Source organism: Euleptes europaea, chromosome 11 (assembly GCF_029931775.1).
Source record: "Euleptes europaea isolate rEulEur1 chromosome 11, rEulEur1.hap1, whole genome shotgun sequence".
NCBI classification, from domain to species: domain Eukaryota; kingdom Metazoa; phylum Chordata; class Lepidosauria; order Squamata; family Sphaerodactylidae; genus Euleptes; species Euleptes europaea.
In genome coordinates, this window is record NC_079322.1 from 6,933,726 (window position 1) to 6,952,650 (window position 18,925).

At 44.1% G+C, this 18,925-nt stretch overlaps 1 protein-coding gene across 1 annotated transcript in view; it reads right to left on the reverse strand.

Moving 5' to 3' along the window:
* Positions 1 to 429: 429 nt before the first annotated feature.
* Positions 430 to 18,925, reverse strand: part of LOC130484340 (band 4.1-like protein 4B) — a 34,789-nt gene continuing 16,293 nt past the window's right edge. Inside the window, exons 3-4 of the mRNA XM_056857292.1 lie at positions 2,276 to 2,433; positions 430 to 670 (exon numbers count right to left, since the gene is read on the reverse strand). Coding sequence (XP_056713270.1) covers positions 601 to 670; positions 2,276 to 2,433 — 228 coding nt within the window. The 3' untranslated portion in view covers positions 430 to 600. The remainder of the gene's footprint in view (positions 671 to 2,275; positions 2,434 to 18,925) is intronic.

An 18,925-nucleotide genomic window follows, 5' to 3' on the forward strand; every position in this document is an offset into this window, starting at 1 on the left:
AGCACATTCCTCCACAAACTCTATGGAAACCATAGCGTTTGGGGGGGAGTGGTAGAGCGTCCCCGTCATGATGCTGGCACTTCCTGAGTAAACTCGGAAGTGATGTCATCGCGCACCATGCCATGTGCATGCGGATCGCCCCCCCTTCAGTTGACCTGCTTCTGCCCGCTGGCCAGCTGAGGGGCGGCGGGCAGCCCCATTAATTGGTGGGCAGTTGCCCAGTTGCCCACTATCACCGGGCATTGGGCAATCCTATTGAAGAGCCAGCCCCTGGGGCATATCACAAACTGTTCTTGCAACTACCGTCAGCTTCAGTTTGACATGCAACATGGGGTGGAAGGGGCCATATTGGGGGGATCCCATTTAGACTCATGAGACTAATTCCAAGGTTCTTTGGACACCGGCCCTAATATCAAATGTACAAAGTTTGTAAATCCCCAATTTAATGTTATCCATCTGTGATGACTCCAGAAAGTTTGGAACATATCACATTGTTAAGGTAAATTATCTTGTGTACACAGAAACAAAGGAATGTAAACAGACAGAAGGCACCGGAAAGGCCCTGATCCATTCTCCGCATGAGACGGGAAGTGAGAATTCTCATAATTCTGTCATCAACAGTCTTTTCATCAACTTTTCTCGCTCAAGTTCACGCCTCAGAGTCTCAGCGCTGTGGGATCAACGGACACATATTCAATTAGGGGAACAACATGTGACTCTCTGCAGCTAAAGTAGTTAAGAGGAATAAGCCTGGCTGACATTTTGAATTTTGTTAAAGAAAATTCAAACCCAACCAAATCTCTGTCAGGGATGCACTGCACTTGAAATCATGGCAAATAACTGAGCAGGAGCCAGTCTAGAAAGCCAGAACAGAATGAGGGTCCCAAGCAAACAAGCAGAAAAAAACAGTCATGGAACCCCAGACATTATAGGGAAATATCTTTTCAAGGAAGACGGCCAAGGAAACCCCAGAGACACCACTCCTGAGTTAGTGAGCAGCATAGTACTTTGGGACTATGTCAGAAACCTAATTTCCTTAGACTTAACTTTGTGTTTTGCATTTGATTAATCAGGAGAAAAATTGGATTGAATAGAAAAGAACAACATTCTCACTAGTGACTGATGGCTTGAAAGTCCCCGGTGTTTTGGGTGCAATCTAAACATCTTTGGAAACTGGTATTTTTATTCTGAGAAAAGTTGAAGGCCGGGCTATGAAGGATTTAGGGCACTTTCACACATGCCAAATAATGCACTTTCAATCCACTTTCAGTGTACTTTGCAGCTGGATTTTACCGTGTGAAACGCAAAATCCACTTGCAAACGATTGTTAAAGTGCATTGAAAGTGCATTATTCAGTATGTGTGAAAGTGCCCATAGTTTTGCTTGGCAGACAGCTCGATGGGCTATTGCCACAGTAAATACAGGCCTCCCTTTGTATGGAAGCAAACAAGATTTTCATTGATACAGGGCAGGGGCCCCCAACATGGTGCCTGTGGACACCATGGCTCCTCACCAACATCTTTCCTGGTGCCCTCGAAGTATTTTTAGAAAGTGGGCAGGGCTAGGAGAGCCTTTTGCTCAGCAGGGCTTCTGATTGGCCACTGGAGATTTGATTGGCTGTGCAGGCTTTTTAAAACGTTGCTTTGGCATCAGCAGCCACCACAGCACAAGGATCTTCAGATGGTAAGCTGGGACAACCCTTTTGTAGCTGGTTCCACTTCCAGCAGCAGCCATTTTATGGAAGCCATTTTGTGGCTGTGCCCACCATGCTATGTCAGACTTCCAAAAATGCCCACAGGCTCAAAAAGGTTGGGGACCCCAGACAGAGAAGTTCTCCCATGACTTGCACCTTCCGGTCAGCTACCCCTTCAATATGGCAGTTGGGTTATATAACTGAGCCGCGACATTCTGAAGGAGAGGATAGGGTTGGAGACATCTGAGATTTTAGGTATTTTGAAAGCAAACCAATACTTCCCTCTTAACTCTCCCATGCCCACTATCCAGATTTCACCTCATTGCCACTGCTTCCAGAAGACCTACTAATTGAAAGTAAGGAATGTAAACAGACTGAAGGCACCAGAAAGGCCCTGGGTTAGATCCCACAGATCTATTCTGTTAACAGAGTAATTTCCCTCTGGCAGAAGGAGCCTTTCCCTTGGAAGAGCATCTTGTGTCAGTGTTAGGATCTGTATGCCAGGGGCAAGCGCCTCCACTGACAAAACAGATCCACAGGATCCAACCCATAATGTTTCTGTGAAAGGATTACACACAGTACCTGTCTGCAAGCGAAATAGGTTTGTGTGACGAATAGATGGTCTGCACAGTTGGAGTCGGAATGGTCTCTACCAGAGACCTTGGTGCAGGTGCTGGTGATAACATCTTTGGAGATGACTGTACCACACAGCATTGTAGTTTACTGTCCAGAAACTCTGCCTAAAAATGAAAATAAAAGAGAGAATTGATAAGTCGCTGCTGCTTCTTTCTCTTTTCTCATTTTACACTCACATCCCTTATCAGTAAAGTTCTTCCTAAACATGGGGATTTACAAGATGCTGAAAAAGAAAGTTATAATAACTATGGAGGAGAGGAAAGGCACATATTTCAGCAGAGATCCCTCAATATCATGTCTTTGTGAGTACTGAATTTTATTATTATAAGCACTGGCAAACCACCCGGTAAACAAAGTCTGCCTAGGAAACGTCGGGATGTGACGTCACCCCATGGGTCAGGAATGACCCGGTGCTTGCACAGGGGACCTTTACCTTTTAACCTTTTTAAGTTCTAGAAAACCTTGAGAATGCACTTCCAATGGTTCCTTTAATCTCTCAAAATAGTTCTTCATAAAATGCAATCTTTTTTAATGAGAGAATGTCTTTGTAACAACTCAATCTAAATGGACTACTAAAGTTCTGTGGGGTGTAAACTTTGGAAGAAATATGCTCTATCAACATAAAGAATTTGAAAAAGCAGCGGAAAATCAGATTCAAGAATGGCTCTCGGGGAAGTGCCTTGGAATTATGTTTAGAGGGCATGGGGCTTGCAACCCAGCAGCTGTCCCATGCCAGCACCATTTGAACACCAGTGCCTTGGCTGGTGGTAAGACTGCTGGGTCCCCCTGGCTACCGGTAGGGGATGAGGGGGTAGGGATGCCAGATCTAGGTTGGGAAACTCCTGGAGATTTGGGCGTGGGGCCTGGGGAAGACAGAGACCTCAGTGAGGTACAATACTATAGAGTCCACCCTCCAAAGCATCCATTTTCTCCAGGGGAACTGATCTCTGTAGGCTAGGGATGAGCTGGAATTCCCGGGGATCTCCAAGTCTCACCTGGAGGCTAGCATCCCTTGCTGGAGCAATGCTGCTCAAGTAAAAAAAAAAAAGGACACATGTGAAGTGTCCTCATAAACGGCACACTTTTGTGTGTGGGGCCAAGCTACGAGTGTGGCAGTGCTAACCCTGTCTGCTCTTGAGATATTCAAAACCAAAACTACCAAAACCAGGGCGTAGGTGTCCATTCTTCACATCTGGTTCCAAAGAGTCTCAAATGTTCAGGTTCCCTAGCATCAAAGGAGAGAGCCACCCATTTGGTGATACTCTGCTCCCCACCAGGAAAATGTTACACACAGGCATATTATCATGAAAAAATACAGTCTCCCAGTGTAGTTTTGCAAGTTCTTGAGCTGATCGGAATTGGCAATAACCGCTGTGTAGTGTTATGTCAGCCATCTGGGACATTTCTACACTGATCAGGGTGCTTAGAAGACAGTTTCAGAGATTAGCCGTGTTGGTCTGCAGTACAACAGCTAGATTCGAGCCCAGTAGTACCTTAGAGACCAACAAGATTTTCGGGGTGCTTTGACTCTTGAAAGATTATATTCCCAAAATCTTGTTGGTCTGTAAGTTGTTACTGGACTCAAGTCTGACTATACTCAAGTCTAACTATAATGCTTAAAGTGTTGGACTAAGCTTACAGAGACCCAGGTTCAAATACATGTGACTTTGGGCCAGTCTTTTGCTCTCGCCTAACCAACCTCACAGGTGTGGTGTGAAGATTAATTGGAGAAGGGCAGAACCATATGCACTGCTTTGCATTCTTGGAAGGAAGGGCAGGATCAAATCATATTAATTAATAAATATTTTCCCATTTATAATCCCCTTTCTAAAAATTTCTAACCTGAACATATACAATGAAGCATAACATAAAGTAAGCTTTTCCACACAGAGAGAAAATTATATTTGTTCTTTATAAACGGCAGGATTGCAGAAGCAAAGCAAAGAGCCACGAAAGCATATGGGCTTTCCTGCACAAGCCACAAATTACGACACTTCAAATTTAAACAGACAAGCATTGAAAGGATACACAGATATTTGCAACTAAATGCGATTGAAGATGACAGCAAAATATTCAGATTGTGGCAGCGGGTGCCTGTTCTGGAATCTCTCAGGACAAATGACAGGTGTGTGATATTTTGCAGGGATCCTGAAGTATTGTTGAATATACAGTTGGCATGGCAACACAGAACCAAAGGACAATGCGGTTGAAATACAAGTCTTCATATATGCATGTATCTTATACAGTAACGTTTACTGTGAAAGGTGGCATAACACGTTTTGAGCCAAAATGGGTGAGAACATTTTATGAACATTCACTTCCCCAAAAAACACTATATGCAAGGAGTTGGGAGAAGGAAGAATGTGGCCCCTTTGCCAAGGAAGCTGGAGTAGCGGTCTCATGCTTGGATCTTGTCAGGCACAGGGCTTTTCTGCATTCTCGTTTTCTTCAGTATTAAGTTCTTGTTTCTTCGGAGGAGTTTCCTGTCATGCATGTGTTTTGCTCTGTCTAGTGGTCAATTTGATATCATGCAGGTTTATGTCCAGCATAAAAACCTAGAGTTTAAATCTGCAGGGAGATATGCTGGATATAAACCTGTATGATATCGAATCAACCACTAGAGGGAGCAAAGCACGTGCGGAACTGAAACACCTCACACACACACACACACACACACAAAGAAAGAGGAACTTACCACCCAAGAAAATGATAATGCGGAAAAGCCAATAGTTGAGTAATTGGGGCACAGCACAAGCGTGGATGCACATCTGGATGTGTAACCTCTCTGGAAATAATGCCTCACTGAAAACAGTTCAGCATACACTATATTAGGGTTGCCAATTCCAGGTTGGGAAATTCCTGGAGATTTGGGGGTTGAACCTGGGGAGGGCAGGGTTTGGGGAGGGACCTCAGTTGGTTATAGTGACATAGACACCACCCTCCAAAGCAGCCATTTTCTCCACGGGAACTGATCTCTGTCATCTGGAGATCTGTTATTTATTTATTTAATTTATTTAAAACATTTATTAGCCACCTTTCTCCCTTGTGGAACTCCAGGTGGCTTACAATAGAAATGATTACAAAAAACACAATAAAAACAAGCTAAATAAAACAGCAATTATAAAACCCCATAAAAATCACAGTTTAAAAACTCCAATTAGGATTGACAATAAATAAAACTAAACCAGTCAAATGCAGTCCTAAATAAAACTGTCTTCAACTGCCTCCTGAAGATCAACGTTGAGGGGGCCAGGCCCACTTCCCTGGGGAAGCAGTTTCAGAATAATTCTGAGTGATTTCCAGGCACCATCTGGAGGTTGGCAACTCTAACACACATCGAGATGCGCATTATGCAATTGCCCCTTAGTACTTATTGTTGAGGTTTGGCGTGAGCAGAAGGCAGCTCTTCTACGCCAAGACTGTGACAACATAGCATTCTTACCTGCTTCTCCCTATTCTGTGTCTGGGAAATGGAAACTGGGTTAAGGGAAATGTGCCTTCCGGACACCTCCAGAATGCCAGGAGGTGTCCAGACCAAACTGAAAAAAAGCTGAAAAAAGCAGTCTAGGCTGTTTCCCAGTGGGAAATCTTTACAGGGCTCTGAGGGGCCATTTCCAAAGGAGAAAAATTGTGGCCCATAAAATTGGACCCTCTGACCCAGTCTTTACCAAACTTGTGAGTTCTTGTAAGGAGAGTCACAAGCAGCTGTGCTGCAAATTTGGCGCTCTACCTTAAAAAACCACACATACCCCGAGCCCCACTAAGATTTCCCATAGGATTTAATAGACTCGAAAAAATTTGGATTGTTGAAAAAAGCTGGAAAAAACTCTTAGGTATGCCCGGGTATTCTATTTTTTCGGATTTTCCAAACCTTTTTTCGGGTCTACTAAACCCGAATCCATGCACACCCCTAGTTTGCACACCCCTAGTTGTAATACTAGATCTCCAGGCCCACCTGGAGGTTGGCAACCCTAAGCTATGACCATGGCTGGGGTCATCATGTGATTTCCATCATGTGACCTGCCTTTCAGAAAAGCAGAGCCCTGCAGAGCAGAGAGGGTCACCCCCTCTAAAGATTTCAGAGGAATACTAGTAACATCACAACTTGCAGCTCTATATGTCCTCAAGTTAAGCCAGCTTCCATTACAATGCACGAATGAAGAGGTACTCTTGGTTGAATTTTACCTGTCATTCCTTTTAATAATCTGGTTTTCAGGCTGAGCTGTAGTTGATGAGTGTCTTTATTGAGATTGGTTAATGGGCATTGTGTTGTTTTTAAATAAATTGGATTTCCAAATGTTGTGTGAAATGCAGTTTTTTTCCCAGATGCATTTTCTACTTACAGAAAACTGTGGTAGTGTTGGAAAAGGATCGAAAAAAGGATTAGATGTAGCAGCAGGGAATGCCTTTATCTTTAAAGAAGATAAAGAAAAATATGTTACTTTCAAAGCATAATATGAAGCAAAGCGTGGCAAACTCCAGAATCATGTCCGGCGACAGCAGAATGGTTTCACAGCACAAATTAATACACCCCAACACACATGCAGAAGCTCAAAAGTCAAGGGTTAACAGCAGGAACAATTGCATTCAGATGTGCAATCTATCATCCCTTGAAGTCAACAGTGAACCGATTGTATTGTGCATAAGTCAACAACGGTCTGTCGGAAGCGATTCACCAGCTTGCTTTGACCAAGATCTGTGCCAGAAGAATAATTATTGGATCACATTATTTAAGAGAAACGTCTGCTAAACCAGTCAAACATGAATAATATAATTGGTCTCTGTTTTCACTCATTTTAGTTAGCAAGAAATAGTATGGAAGGCACGGCAGAAATCCTTAAGGAAAAGCAACCCCCTGGTCCATGCACAGCAGGTAGCTGCTAGATCCTATAGGTAGGGTTGCCAACCTCCAGGTGAGGCCTGGGGATCCCCAAAATTACAGATGATCTCCAGACTACAGAGATCAGTTCCCCTGAGAAAATGGCTGCTGTGGAGGGTGGACTCTATGGCATTACATCCTGCTGAGGTCCCTCCCTTCCCCAAACCCTGCTCTCCCCAGGCTCCACCCCCAAAATCTCCAGGAACTCCCCTACCCAGAGATGGCAACCCTACCTATGGGTGATATCAGGAATTCCAGTTTGGTGCTAGGCAAAGGAAAAGCTGAAAGACTGAACCATCAGTAAATCAAAAGGATATGAAATGATAGAGTCAAAGATGCAAAGAATCTTCATTATTGTATTTAAATAGCAACATGGGTCCAGAATGAAATCTTAAACGAGTGAGTCTTCAGATACACTGTAAATTTAGGATGCATCCAAAACATTAAGGCTGAATTTAAGGAACTGGCTTATAAAATTCATTAACAACCTTAAAACACAATAGGGGCATTTCTTTACTAAACATGCCAAGCTATACCGAGGCCTAATTATGCAAATATGCCATAACGTAAGTTGTACCTTACCCATGTTTTCTACCAGTGGGAGAGCCAGGTGAGGGGAGGGGGACTTACGCGTGAATGGCAGCTGTGTCTGTAAACACCTCTATGAGCCAGGCTAGCCCAATGTTGTCAGATCTCAGAAGCTAAGCAGGGTTGGCCTTGGATAGTACTTGGATGGGAGACCACCAAGGAAGCCCAGGGTTGCTATGCAGAGGCAGGCAGTGGCAACCTACCTCTGTTCCTCTCTCACCTTGAAAACTCTACAGGGTTGCCGTAAATTGGCTGTGACGAGAGCCCCTTTAGAAGTTTGTCTTCTTTCCAACTCCAAGCCAGTTCCCATTGTGAGTTCAGTGGATGAGCACACAGAGCCTGCATGGGGGTAGCAGCCCATCAACGAATATGAGGCTCTCTGTGCCAAAAAAATGCGGGGGCGGGGGGAACCTCCAGCTCCTCATTTGAAAGAATGGGTGGAAAGATTCCAGGGCTGGACAAGAATTATTAAGTTAATATATTCGGTTCAATCAAAAAAAAGTACAGACTTTGAATAAGCAGGAACTTAATAATATGGAACATACCAAATAACATAAATATCAGGGCATAAAGATTGATTCACATTTCATTTCATGCCTCCCCCAGTTTGGTAAAAGTGTTCATTTTTTTAAAAGCCCCTTGAAGTCCTCTGGTGATGTGCAGGAGGGAGGAGCAGCTGCCGTGGGGACTGGGGATAGGAAATTGCAGGGGGAACCTGCAGACTCTCCGTTGCCACCGTAAATGCCTCTGCATTTGCAGCAGAAACAGGAGGCATGCAAAACCATCACTCTCTGGACAGAGTCTTGGTTGTGCAAATACAAGTGGAAGGGCTATTTTGTTAGAGAGTAATCAAATCTGCTGCACACCATACCTGCTTGCAGTCCACACCCATACATTTTTATCAAGTCTGACGGGTCTGGTAGAGATTCTTGGACTGTAAAAATACCAGCTGACAAACTATCACCCAGCTTGGATTTAATGAATCGCTGTTGTCTGAAACGAGCTGCTCAAATGCATTTGAAAAGTATACGCATCTCGACATCTCAGTCACACTCAGTGGACAAAGATTCTTTGTGATCCAAAACCACCACAGTGGAGCAAGGCTATACTGAGAATTGTGAGTGTTAAAACCTAGAAGTAGAAATTCCAGAACTGGGCGCTGTGAAAGAACTACTAATTTCATTTTATTTAAAAACTAAAGTCTTGTGGGTATGAGTAAAGCATACAACTGCAGAGGTTGCTGACCGTTCTTGGTTCCTAACCATCTGCCTCCACTGGGGGCAGGGAGTAATTCTGTCGCGTCTCAAATGGGGATTATTCTCAGAAGAACTGTTCACCTTCCAAAGAGGAATGGAAAAGATAGACTGTCCTTATTCTTACAAAACCCAAAAAGTGAACCTTTGGGGGTATTAGAGTACCTCCAGTTATGATGGAGAAATGGTGGTGGTGGAAAGTGCTGTTAAGGCACAGAGCCAACTTATGGCAAAAAAAACCAAAACCCAATGAGGGTTTTCAAGGCAAGAGACGTTCAGAGGTGCCATTGCTGCCTCTTGTAGCAGCCCTGGACGTCCTTGGTGGTCTTCCATCCAAGTACTAACCAGGGCCCACAGATGTGACGGGTTTGGGCCAGCCTGGACTATCAAGGTTCGGGTAAAAGCATAGTCTTAGCAATCAGAAATTTTGGAAACAGTAACCAAGACTAACACATCTTACAATCAATGTCCAAAACATTCTGAATGCTGACATTTATACTTGAGCGCTGACGTTCCCACACAAATACTGTGAATCTCCAAATCCCCATGAGATAACCAGTTGAATGTTGACAGTCACGTAAACGAAACCACAATTACCAGCATGTGTCTGCAGGCACCTGCCCGACCAATGTGGATGTTCACTGTAAAATATATACCCCTTGGTCCACTAAAAAGATTCCAGAGTGTATTTAAGGCCAATTTAACTTTTCCAACACTAGAGTGCTCTCTGGAAATCTAATGTGAAAAACATCTGAATTACCCCAAACCCCAAAAGAAACTACAGATTTGAACAGCCCTATTGCCCTGAATGGGACAAGCCTGAAACTCAAAAATATATACATACGAATGGCTTGCTAGAACAAGTCATCTGGACCCATCCCAAATTAGTTTAAAGCTGTAATAGTTTCATTGTCTTGTACTTAGGCAACCTGAAATTCTTGTTTACGGGCTGAGACCTTAAAATGAAGCTGTCGAGCAAAAATCCTGTATATTTCCATTTCAAAAGAATTTTTACTGAACTATCATTGTTCCAGTAACTAAACCTGGGAGTACTTAAAAAATAAATAAATAAAAAACCAGATGGTGGTCTGCATTCATTTCAATGGAAAGATGCTATCCACATATACCAAATTAGAGTCCAGTGGCACCTTTAAGACTGATAAATTTTTATTCCTGCATGGAATCTTTCAGGGGCCACTGGACACCTATTGGCTTTGCTGTAACAGACTAACATGACTGCCCCTCTGGAATTATCCGCATATACTAATCTTGCCACTGTGGTGCATGCCCTGGTAACATCTAGATTAGATTATTGCAATGCACTCTACATGGGGCTGCCTTTGGAGACTGCCCAGTTGGTACAAAATGCTGTGGCCAGAGTGTTGACCAGAGAGGGTCACAGGGACCACATCAGTCTTGTCCCATCTGCACTGGCTTCCAGTATGCTTCTGGGCTCAATTCTAGGTGCTGGTATTGACCTTTAAAGCCTTATATGGCCTGGGACCAACATACCTCAAGGACTGCCTTCTCCCGTATGAACCTACTCACTCACGCCAGTCATCTTCGGAGGCCCTGCTTCTGCTGCCCCCACTATCTGAGGCTAGGCAAGTGGCGACCCAAGAAAGGGTTTTCTTAGTCATGGCACCAAAACTTTAGAATTCCCTCTCCAGAGAGATTGTCTCCCTCTATCAGTGTCTTCTGCCAGCGGGTGAAGACTTTTTTGTTTCATTTACCCCCAATAATATTTACTGGTTCTTGGTTCTGCCGTTGTTTGTTCATGAGTTTGTATTGAATTATTTTAAAAAATTTAAATTTTGTTTTTAATTGTTCAAATATTTAAACGTTTTTATGTGCACTGCCTTGGGGACCTGATCGGATGGAAAAGTGGCATAAAAATATCTTTTAAAAATAAATATCTTTAGTATGTGCAGATCAGACTGCAGTAAACAGGGAAATCCTCTGCAGATGGAAGGGCACTCCATGCTCACTCAAACTTCTGTCTCCAACACAGACTGTTGGTGGATGCCCTCTCAACTGACAGTTTGGTGAGATGGGATTAAGCTGATCAAATGAAGTATTTAAACAGTGTAGTAATGAGATTAGGTGAGATTAGTCCACAGACTGATTTAAGCAGTTTAGTTAATCTTCTGCAATACCTATTACAGGGCAGAGCTATTGGTGTGCCAGGCAACAAACACTGCTTTGCAGCATAAAAGCCCAAAATAGTATATTTACGCTGCTGTTAGCTTCCCAGATGAATATTCAAAAGCCCTATCCAGGTACAGCACTTTGTAGGCTGCTATGCTAAAGACATTAATTCCTTTAAGGCATCTTTTAAAATATTTTCATCAATATCACTAGTTGGACACATGCAGATCACCTACAGTGTTTTCAGTTTCTACTTGCCCAATTATATCGGCATCCTAAACTCTTGTGTACCTTTTAATTTTAACCATCTGTCCCTTTGGTAATCTGCCACACAATCTCAGAAACCAGCAAAAGCGCTATCTGTCCAGTCAAGTTTCCAAAGTCACCTGACCCCCATTCTTACCCAAGCCACCTGGTGCACCACGCCAGAGAAAAAATTAATCCATGCTGAGGGCTTGTGAGGAATCGTGGAAAAGGGGAACATTTGGGAAACCCCCTCCCCAAAAAATCTCTGCCCCTGGGATTCCGTGAGTTCCCCTGGGGCCACACAGGCCAGTTCCCCCCTCGCCCTCCTTTATCCTGGGATGGACTCTCAGCTGCTCTCCACATTCTGTGGCTCCTTAAGCAAGCTGAGCTTGTCGGGCTGGCTGGTATCTGGGGGCTTTTTGCTTTTGGTTGATTTACAAAGCCATATTGTTAGGCATTCCCGAGAGTTTCTCCAATACACGGCTTGCCTTGATTTGACAGGTTTGTTGCTGATTTTGGGTTGTTGTTGTTTTTTGCCATTCACATGTGCTACCCACCTTATTAGCTGATGAAGTGACGTCCTCCTGAGAGACAGTGTGGCATAGTGGTTTAAAGTATTGGACTAGTAACTAGGGTTGCCAGCTCCAGGTTGGGAAATACCTAGAGATTTTGGGGGTGGAGCCTGAGGAGGGTGGGGTTTGGGGAGGGACTTCAATGCCATAGAGTCCAATGGCCAAAGAGGCCATTTTCTCCAGTGGAACTGATCTCTGTCACCTGGAGATCAGTTGTAATAGCGGGAGATCTCCAGCCACCACCTGGAGGTTGGCAACCCTACTAGTACCTTGGAGACCTGGGTTTGAATCCCCACTTGTGTCATGGAAGCTCACTGGGTGACCTTGGGCCAGTCATATTCTGTGAGGCTCACCTACTTCACAGGGTTGTTGTGAGGATAAAATGGAAGAGAGGAGAGTGGTGTGAGCTGCTTTGGGTCCCCATTGGGGAGAAAAGCGAGGTACAAATGAAGTAAATAAATCCTCCCTTTAATTTTCCTGGATTCTTTTGTATCAATTCAAGAACAGTTTTAAGCATCTTGAAAGAAGTCTGCTCTAGCATTGAAAGAACACTGGTCCCTCCGAAAGGTAGCAGCCTGGATGTTGACTGGTGGGGGTCGCAGGGACCATCTCACTCCAGTCTTGGAACAATTATACTGGCTGCCGATTTGTTTCCAGGCACAATTCAAGGTGCTGGTTTGATCTTCAAAGCCCTATATGGTTTGGGACCAACTTACCTGAAGGATCTTCTAATCACTTATGAACCTGCCTGACCACTACAGCCATCTTCAGAGACCCTATTTCAGGTGCCTCAACCTTCTGAGATTTCACAGGTGGCAACCCAGGAGAGGGCCTTCTCGGTCATGGCACCAAAACTCTCTCCCAAGGCACCAAAAATCTCTCCCCAGGGAGATTCATCTGCCTCCTATTGCCATCTTCCGGCAACAGGTGAAGACTTTTGTTTTATTCGGCATTCCCTTAATTATCCCTCCTTCCTAACCCAATGTTTTTATGTTTTTAGTGCATTTTAATGCTGTCTTTTTGTTGGTTTAATGATGTGTGTGGTTTTCTCTAATGTTTTTAAAATATGATTTTATCCTGTACATTTTAAACTGTTATCCACCTTGGTGGCCCTTGTAAGGACAGAAAGGTGGCATACAAATTTTGTAAATAAATAAATAACTGTAATGTAAGGGCTTGTACTTCACTTCATCTTTTGTAATTTGGCTGTTCAGCACTTGGACCTTCAGCAGAATTTGAGAACAGTTTCCAAGCACTGTGCTTAAATTGTGCTGTCTGTATTGCATGTGAGAACAAGCCATTACCTGCCATGCAACATATGATAAAAATGCATGCTGTGAGATGCTTAGTTGAGGGGAAATCTCTGTTGATTTAGAAATGAAGTGTGTTACTAAGCCAGCAACCAGTTCGGCCACAAACTCCACCTTGTTTTGGGAGAAAAACACTGATTCTCTTTCCTTTCTGGGCACAAAAATTGTCTTCAGCATTAGGAGACTGCCTTTCATTTGAGGATATGGCTTTCATGTGGTCACCATTTGATCCATTATTAAACAGATACCAGGAAAAGTTGCAGCTAAAAAGGACTTCTCTCTCCTTCAGAAAGAATGCTAAAGGGAAGGCAAGCTCTTGAGCAGGAACGAGCCCTCTGATATGCCTTTTACTTGCCAATAAAACAAAATAAATTAAACGTTAATCTTATTTTAATATTCCGGATGGAAGATCATCTATTCTATCCAAAACAACTTGATAATTAAAGAACAACAAAGATCAGTTGTCCCGAGGTTGTAATTCTCCCATTGAGCACAAGAAATACTTTAAATACTTAGATAGTATTTGGCTCACGGAACTTGGCAGACGCCCACTCTTACTATTATCGTCCAGCGCTGTGATTTTTCAAGCTGAGTTACGGAGAGGCCAAGAGTCTTGGGGCAGGCTGGCCCTTTAACGTAACAGGAAAGTTCCTGACGGGACAGTGCCCAAGCTGGCCACAGGGGGGCAGAGGGCCGCTCTGAGCCAAGTGACCCCTGTGGTACTGGCAGTGCAGCACAGCTTAGACCTGGGCCAGGATGATGAGAGCAAGGACCGTCTGCACACCTGGGCAAGCCTGCACCTGTTGTCACTGCTACCACCACCCAGGTGTGAGCTGAGAAGATCTTTGCCACCATTGCAGGGGTCAGTTGATCTGACCGCTCTAGGGTTGTTTGACCATCCCAATCTGCTCCTGCAAGAATCCCATGTAAGTTCAGGGCGGCATTCGCATATGGCTGGCCTCTGCGCTATACCTATCATTTGCAGCGATCCACACAGGAAAATTCAAGTCTTTTATGCATGGGCACTTTGACTTACTTTCTCTGCTGGTCGGTTTTTCGTTGGGGCTATGCATGATTTTTCTGTCCCTTAGAGATGACCTCGCACCCAGCCCGCACAATGTCCGGGTCTTCCCGATCCTGTTGTAACATGATTCTTCCATCTCTCCTGAGAGCATCCCGGGTCAAATCATCCCCATTTCCGTGCATAAACCAAAGCATGGTGTGTGTGTGTGATGTTTTTCTCACAGTAAGCGCTACCGACAATTACAAAGCAGCATTTTCGAGGGGCAGGGACTCAGATGTTTCCGGATTTCTGCTGGTGATTCTGCAGTACTCCAGAAACCCCAGGACTTTCTCCAAGGCAAACAACAACATGCATATAATTTTTTGGATTCAGAACAGAAAAGTGTGGGTCAAGAGGACCTCGAACCCCAGGTAAAACTCCCATGCATAAAAGACTTAAGTTGCAAGTGATTGCTATGTTGTAATGATAGAGTAATATTCAACGCTGTGTGGATGCAACCTTGGGGTAAGGTGCCAGGGATTTTGAACGAGAGACCCATGCCTGTATTCCTGGGGCAGCTTGCAAGCGGAGGATACTGCCGGCTCAGTGGTCGCTACAAATGGTGGGAGCAGAATGATGCAGAGTCTTCTTGGTGGGCCCTGTTGTGCCAACATAGAGGATCAGTCAGAACCTTTTACAGCTAAAGCCTTAAGGTTGGTGCCAAGAGTCCCCCCTCCCTGAGAAGGAACAGAGGGACTGTGCATGCCTACAGCTAGTAAAAAAATATGAACTTCAAACATCTAAGATGAAAAATATACACTGCTCCATCTGTCATGCAGTGTGGCATCAGCTGGCCAGGGAAATGTGAATTGGACACAATCATAGAATCATAGAATAGAATCATAGAATTGGAAGGGACTACCAGGGTCATTTAGTCCAACCCCCTGCACAATGCAGGAAATTCACAAGTACCTCCCCCACACACACCCAGTGACCCATACTCCATGCCCAGATGATGGCCAAGATGCCTTCCCTCTCATCATCTGCTTAAGGTCATAGAATCTTCTGGGCACTGGGTGTGTGGGGGATGGATAGTTGTGAGTTTCCTGCATTGTGCAGGGGGTTGGACTAGATGACCCTGGTGGTCCCTTCCAACTCTATGATTCTATGAATCAGCATTGCTGACAGATGGCCATCCAACCTCTTCTTAAAATCCTCCAGGGAAGGAGAGCTTACCACCTCCTGAGGAAGCCTGTTCCACTGAGGAACAGCTCTGTTAGAAAATTCTTCCTAATATATAGATGGAAACTCTTTTGATTTAATTTCAACCCATTGGTTCTGGTCCGACCTTCTGGGGCAACAGAAAACAACTTGGCACCCTCCTCTATATGACAGCCCTTCAAGTACTTGAAGATGGTTATTATATCACCTCTCAGTCTTCTCCTCTCCAGGTTAAATATACCCAACTGCTTCAACCTTTCCTCATAGGACTCCGTCTCCAGACCTCTCACCATCTTTGTTGCCCTCCTCTGGACATGTTGTAGCTTGTCTACATCTTTCTTAAATTGCGGAGCCCAAAACTGAACACAGTACTTTAGGTGAGGTCTAACCAGATCAGAGTAAAGTGATACCATCACTTCACGTGATCTGGACACTATACTTCAGTTGATACAGCCCAAGATCGCATTTGCCTTTTTAGCTACTGCATCATATTGCTGACTCATGTTCACTGTTTGGTCTACAAAGACCCCAGGATCCCTTTCACACACACTACTGCTCAGACAAGTCTCCCCCACCCTATAATTATGCATTTGATTTTTCCTACCGAAATGCAGAACTTTACATTTAACTCTGTTGAAATGCATTTTATTGGTTTTAGCCCAATTCTCCAGCCTGTCAAGATCATCCTGTATCCTGACTATGTCTTCTACCGTATTTGCTACCCCTCCCAATTTAGTATCATCTGCAAATTTAATAAGCATCCCTTCTATTCCTTCATCCAAATCATTTATAAAAATATTGAACAACACAGGGCCCAGGCAGATCCCTGAGGCACTCCACTAGTCACTCCTCTTCAAGTGGATGAAGAACCATTAACAAGCACTCTTTGGGTGCGATCTGTCAACCAGATTAAGATTAGTCGGACAGGCTTTTAGTGATCAGATCCATCCTTTCTAAATGCTCAAGGACTGACTGTTTGATGATTTGTTTGAAAACTTTTCCTGGTATAGAAGTCAAGCTGATGGGTCAATAGTTACCCGGATCCTCCTTTTCCCCCTTCTTCCCCTTCTTGAAGATGGGGACAACATTTGCCCGCCTCCAATCTTCTGGCACCTCACTTGTTCTCCAAGAATTCTCAAAAATAATGGACAGAGGCTCAGAAATTACATCTGCAAGTTCTTTGAGTACCCTTGGATGCAATTCATCTGGCCCTGAGGACTTCGTTTCATTTAAAGAAACTAGGTATTTGTGCACTTCCCTAATGCCAATCCTAGGCTGCAAATCCCTTCTCCCATCATGTGTTCTGTTTATGCCATGTTGAGCACCGCTTCCCTCGCAAGAAAAGACTGAGGAAAAGTAGGAACTGAGCAGTTCTGCCCTCTCTTCATCTCCTGTTACAATTTCACTTTCCAGTCCCCGCAGTGGCCTTATCATGTCCTTATTCTTACTCTGTACATAGAAAAAGAACCCTTTTTTGTTGTGTTTAGCATGTCTCGCTAGCCTAAGCTCATAGTGAACTTTAGTTTTCCTAACACTCTCCCTACAAGCACTAGTTATTTGTTTATATTCCTCTTTGGTAAGAAGGCCCTCCTTTCACTTTCTAAATGAATCTTTCTTATTTCTCAACTCTTTAAAAAGCTGTTTATGGAGCCACCCTGGCTTCTTTAGGCTCCTCCCATTTTTCCTTCTCATAGGAATGGTTTGTGGTTGCACCTTCATTATTTCATTTTTAAGAAACTCCCACCCTTCTTCAACTCCTTTCTCCTTAGGTATTTCTGACCATGGGATTCTACCCAGCATAGGTTTAAGTTTGTTAAAATTTGCTCTCCTAAAGTCCTACCTATATGTCTGACTATGTACAGTTTTTCCTTTCCCCAAGATTGTAAATTCCAAGATTACATGGACACTACTACCCAGAGTGCCTACTACTTTAACCTCATCAACCATTTCTTCCCTGTTGGCGAGAATCATCTCCAATTATTGTCAACGTGCTAGGCTTTAAGTTTTTGTCTCGCTCCCCCATTGGATTTAGTTTAAAGCCCTCCTTATCAGGTTGGCAAGGCTCTCACCAAAAACATATCTGAGCCCACTGCCCATTTCATCCATGTACAAAAATTCTTCTGTCAAGAGACATTGCTGGGTGTAAGACAGTACCCTGGAATTCACGTGTGTGCAGGGGAGGAGAGGAGGGAAGAAGATGACTGTTCAATTTTAGAAGAAGAGGAGGAATTGGTTTTTATATGCTGACTTTCTCTACCACTTAAGGAAGAATAAAACTGGCTTACAATCACCTTCCCTTCCCCTCCCTACAACAGACACCCTGTGAGGTAGGTAGGGCTGAGAGAATGTGACTAGCCCAACGTCTCCCAGCTGGCTTCATGTGTAGGAGTGGGGAAACTAAATGAACTCTGTCAGTAAGAACCCTGCCTCTGGCAAAGACCCCCGCAGAAAAATCTAAACTGACAAAAGTAACAAGCTGTGCTTAAGGAGGCACTTGTCAAAATGTTTTTTAAAAAACCCCAACTTTTGGCAGGTTTCGCCATTCAGTGCACAGAACGTGATCTAGTGCCATCTGTGAAAAAGTTTCCGAGGGTAGCCGTGTTGGTCTGCAGGAGAACAGTGAGATTCACGTCCAATACTACCTTCCTTCTTTGCAACACCCCTCCCACCTTCTGAGTGGGATACAAAGACTCAGAAGTCTCCATTCCTACTCGTACCTGACAAAGGGAGTTTCGACTCTCGAAAGCTCAAACCCTGAAAACCTTCTTGGTCTCTAAGGTGCTCCTGGACTCAGATCTAACTGATCTTTGGAAAAGGTGATAACCGCTCTTTGGTCTGGTTTCTATCTCATCTACATGCAATAAAAAGGAAATCTGGGTGTCTAAACCAGGGCTTTCAAAATCAGGCAATCCAATAAAGATCTCTCCAATGGTGTGATGACAAAAGAAAAAGAGGTCCCCAAACTCCACATTAACATCGTAGTTATGATACTGTTCCACACAGTGCCCTAAAACAGTGATATTCTGCAGCTCACGGGGTGGGTGGGTGGGGGTACAGTCCGAGTTAGCATAAACCAAAAGAGCCACATTTATCTCCATCCCTCATCAGCACGGTGTAGTGATTAAGAGCGGTGGACGCTAATCTGGAGAACCGGGTTTGATTCCCCACTCCTCCATATGAAGCCTGTTGGGCTAGTCACAGTTCTCTCTGAACTCTCTCAGTCCCACCGAACTCACAGGGTGTCTTTTGTGGGGAGAGGAAGGCAAGGTGATCGTAAAACGGTTTGAGTCTCCTTAAAAGGTAGTGAAAATCAGGGTATAAAAACCAGTTCTTCTTCTTCACATGATACTGGCAGCTTAGGGAGGCTCACAGCTTA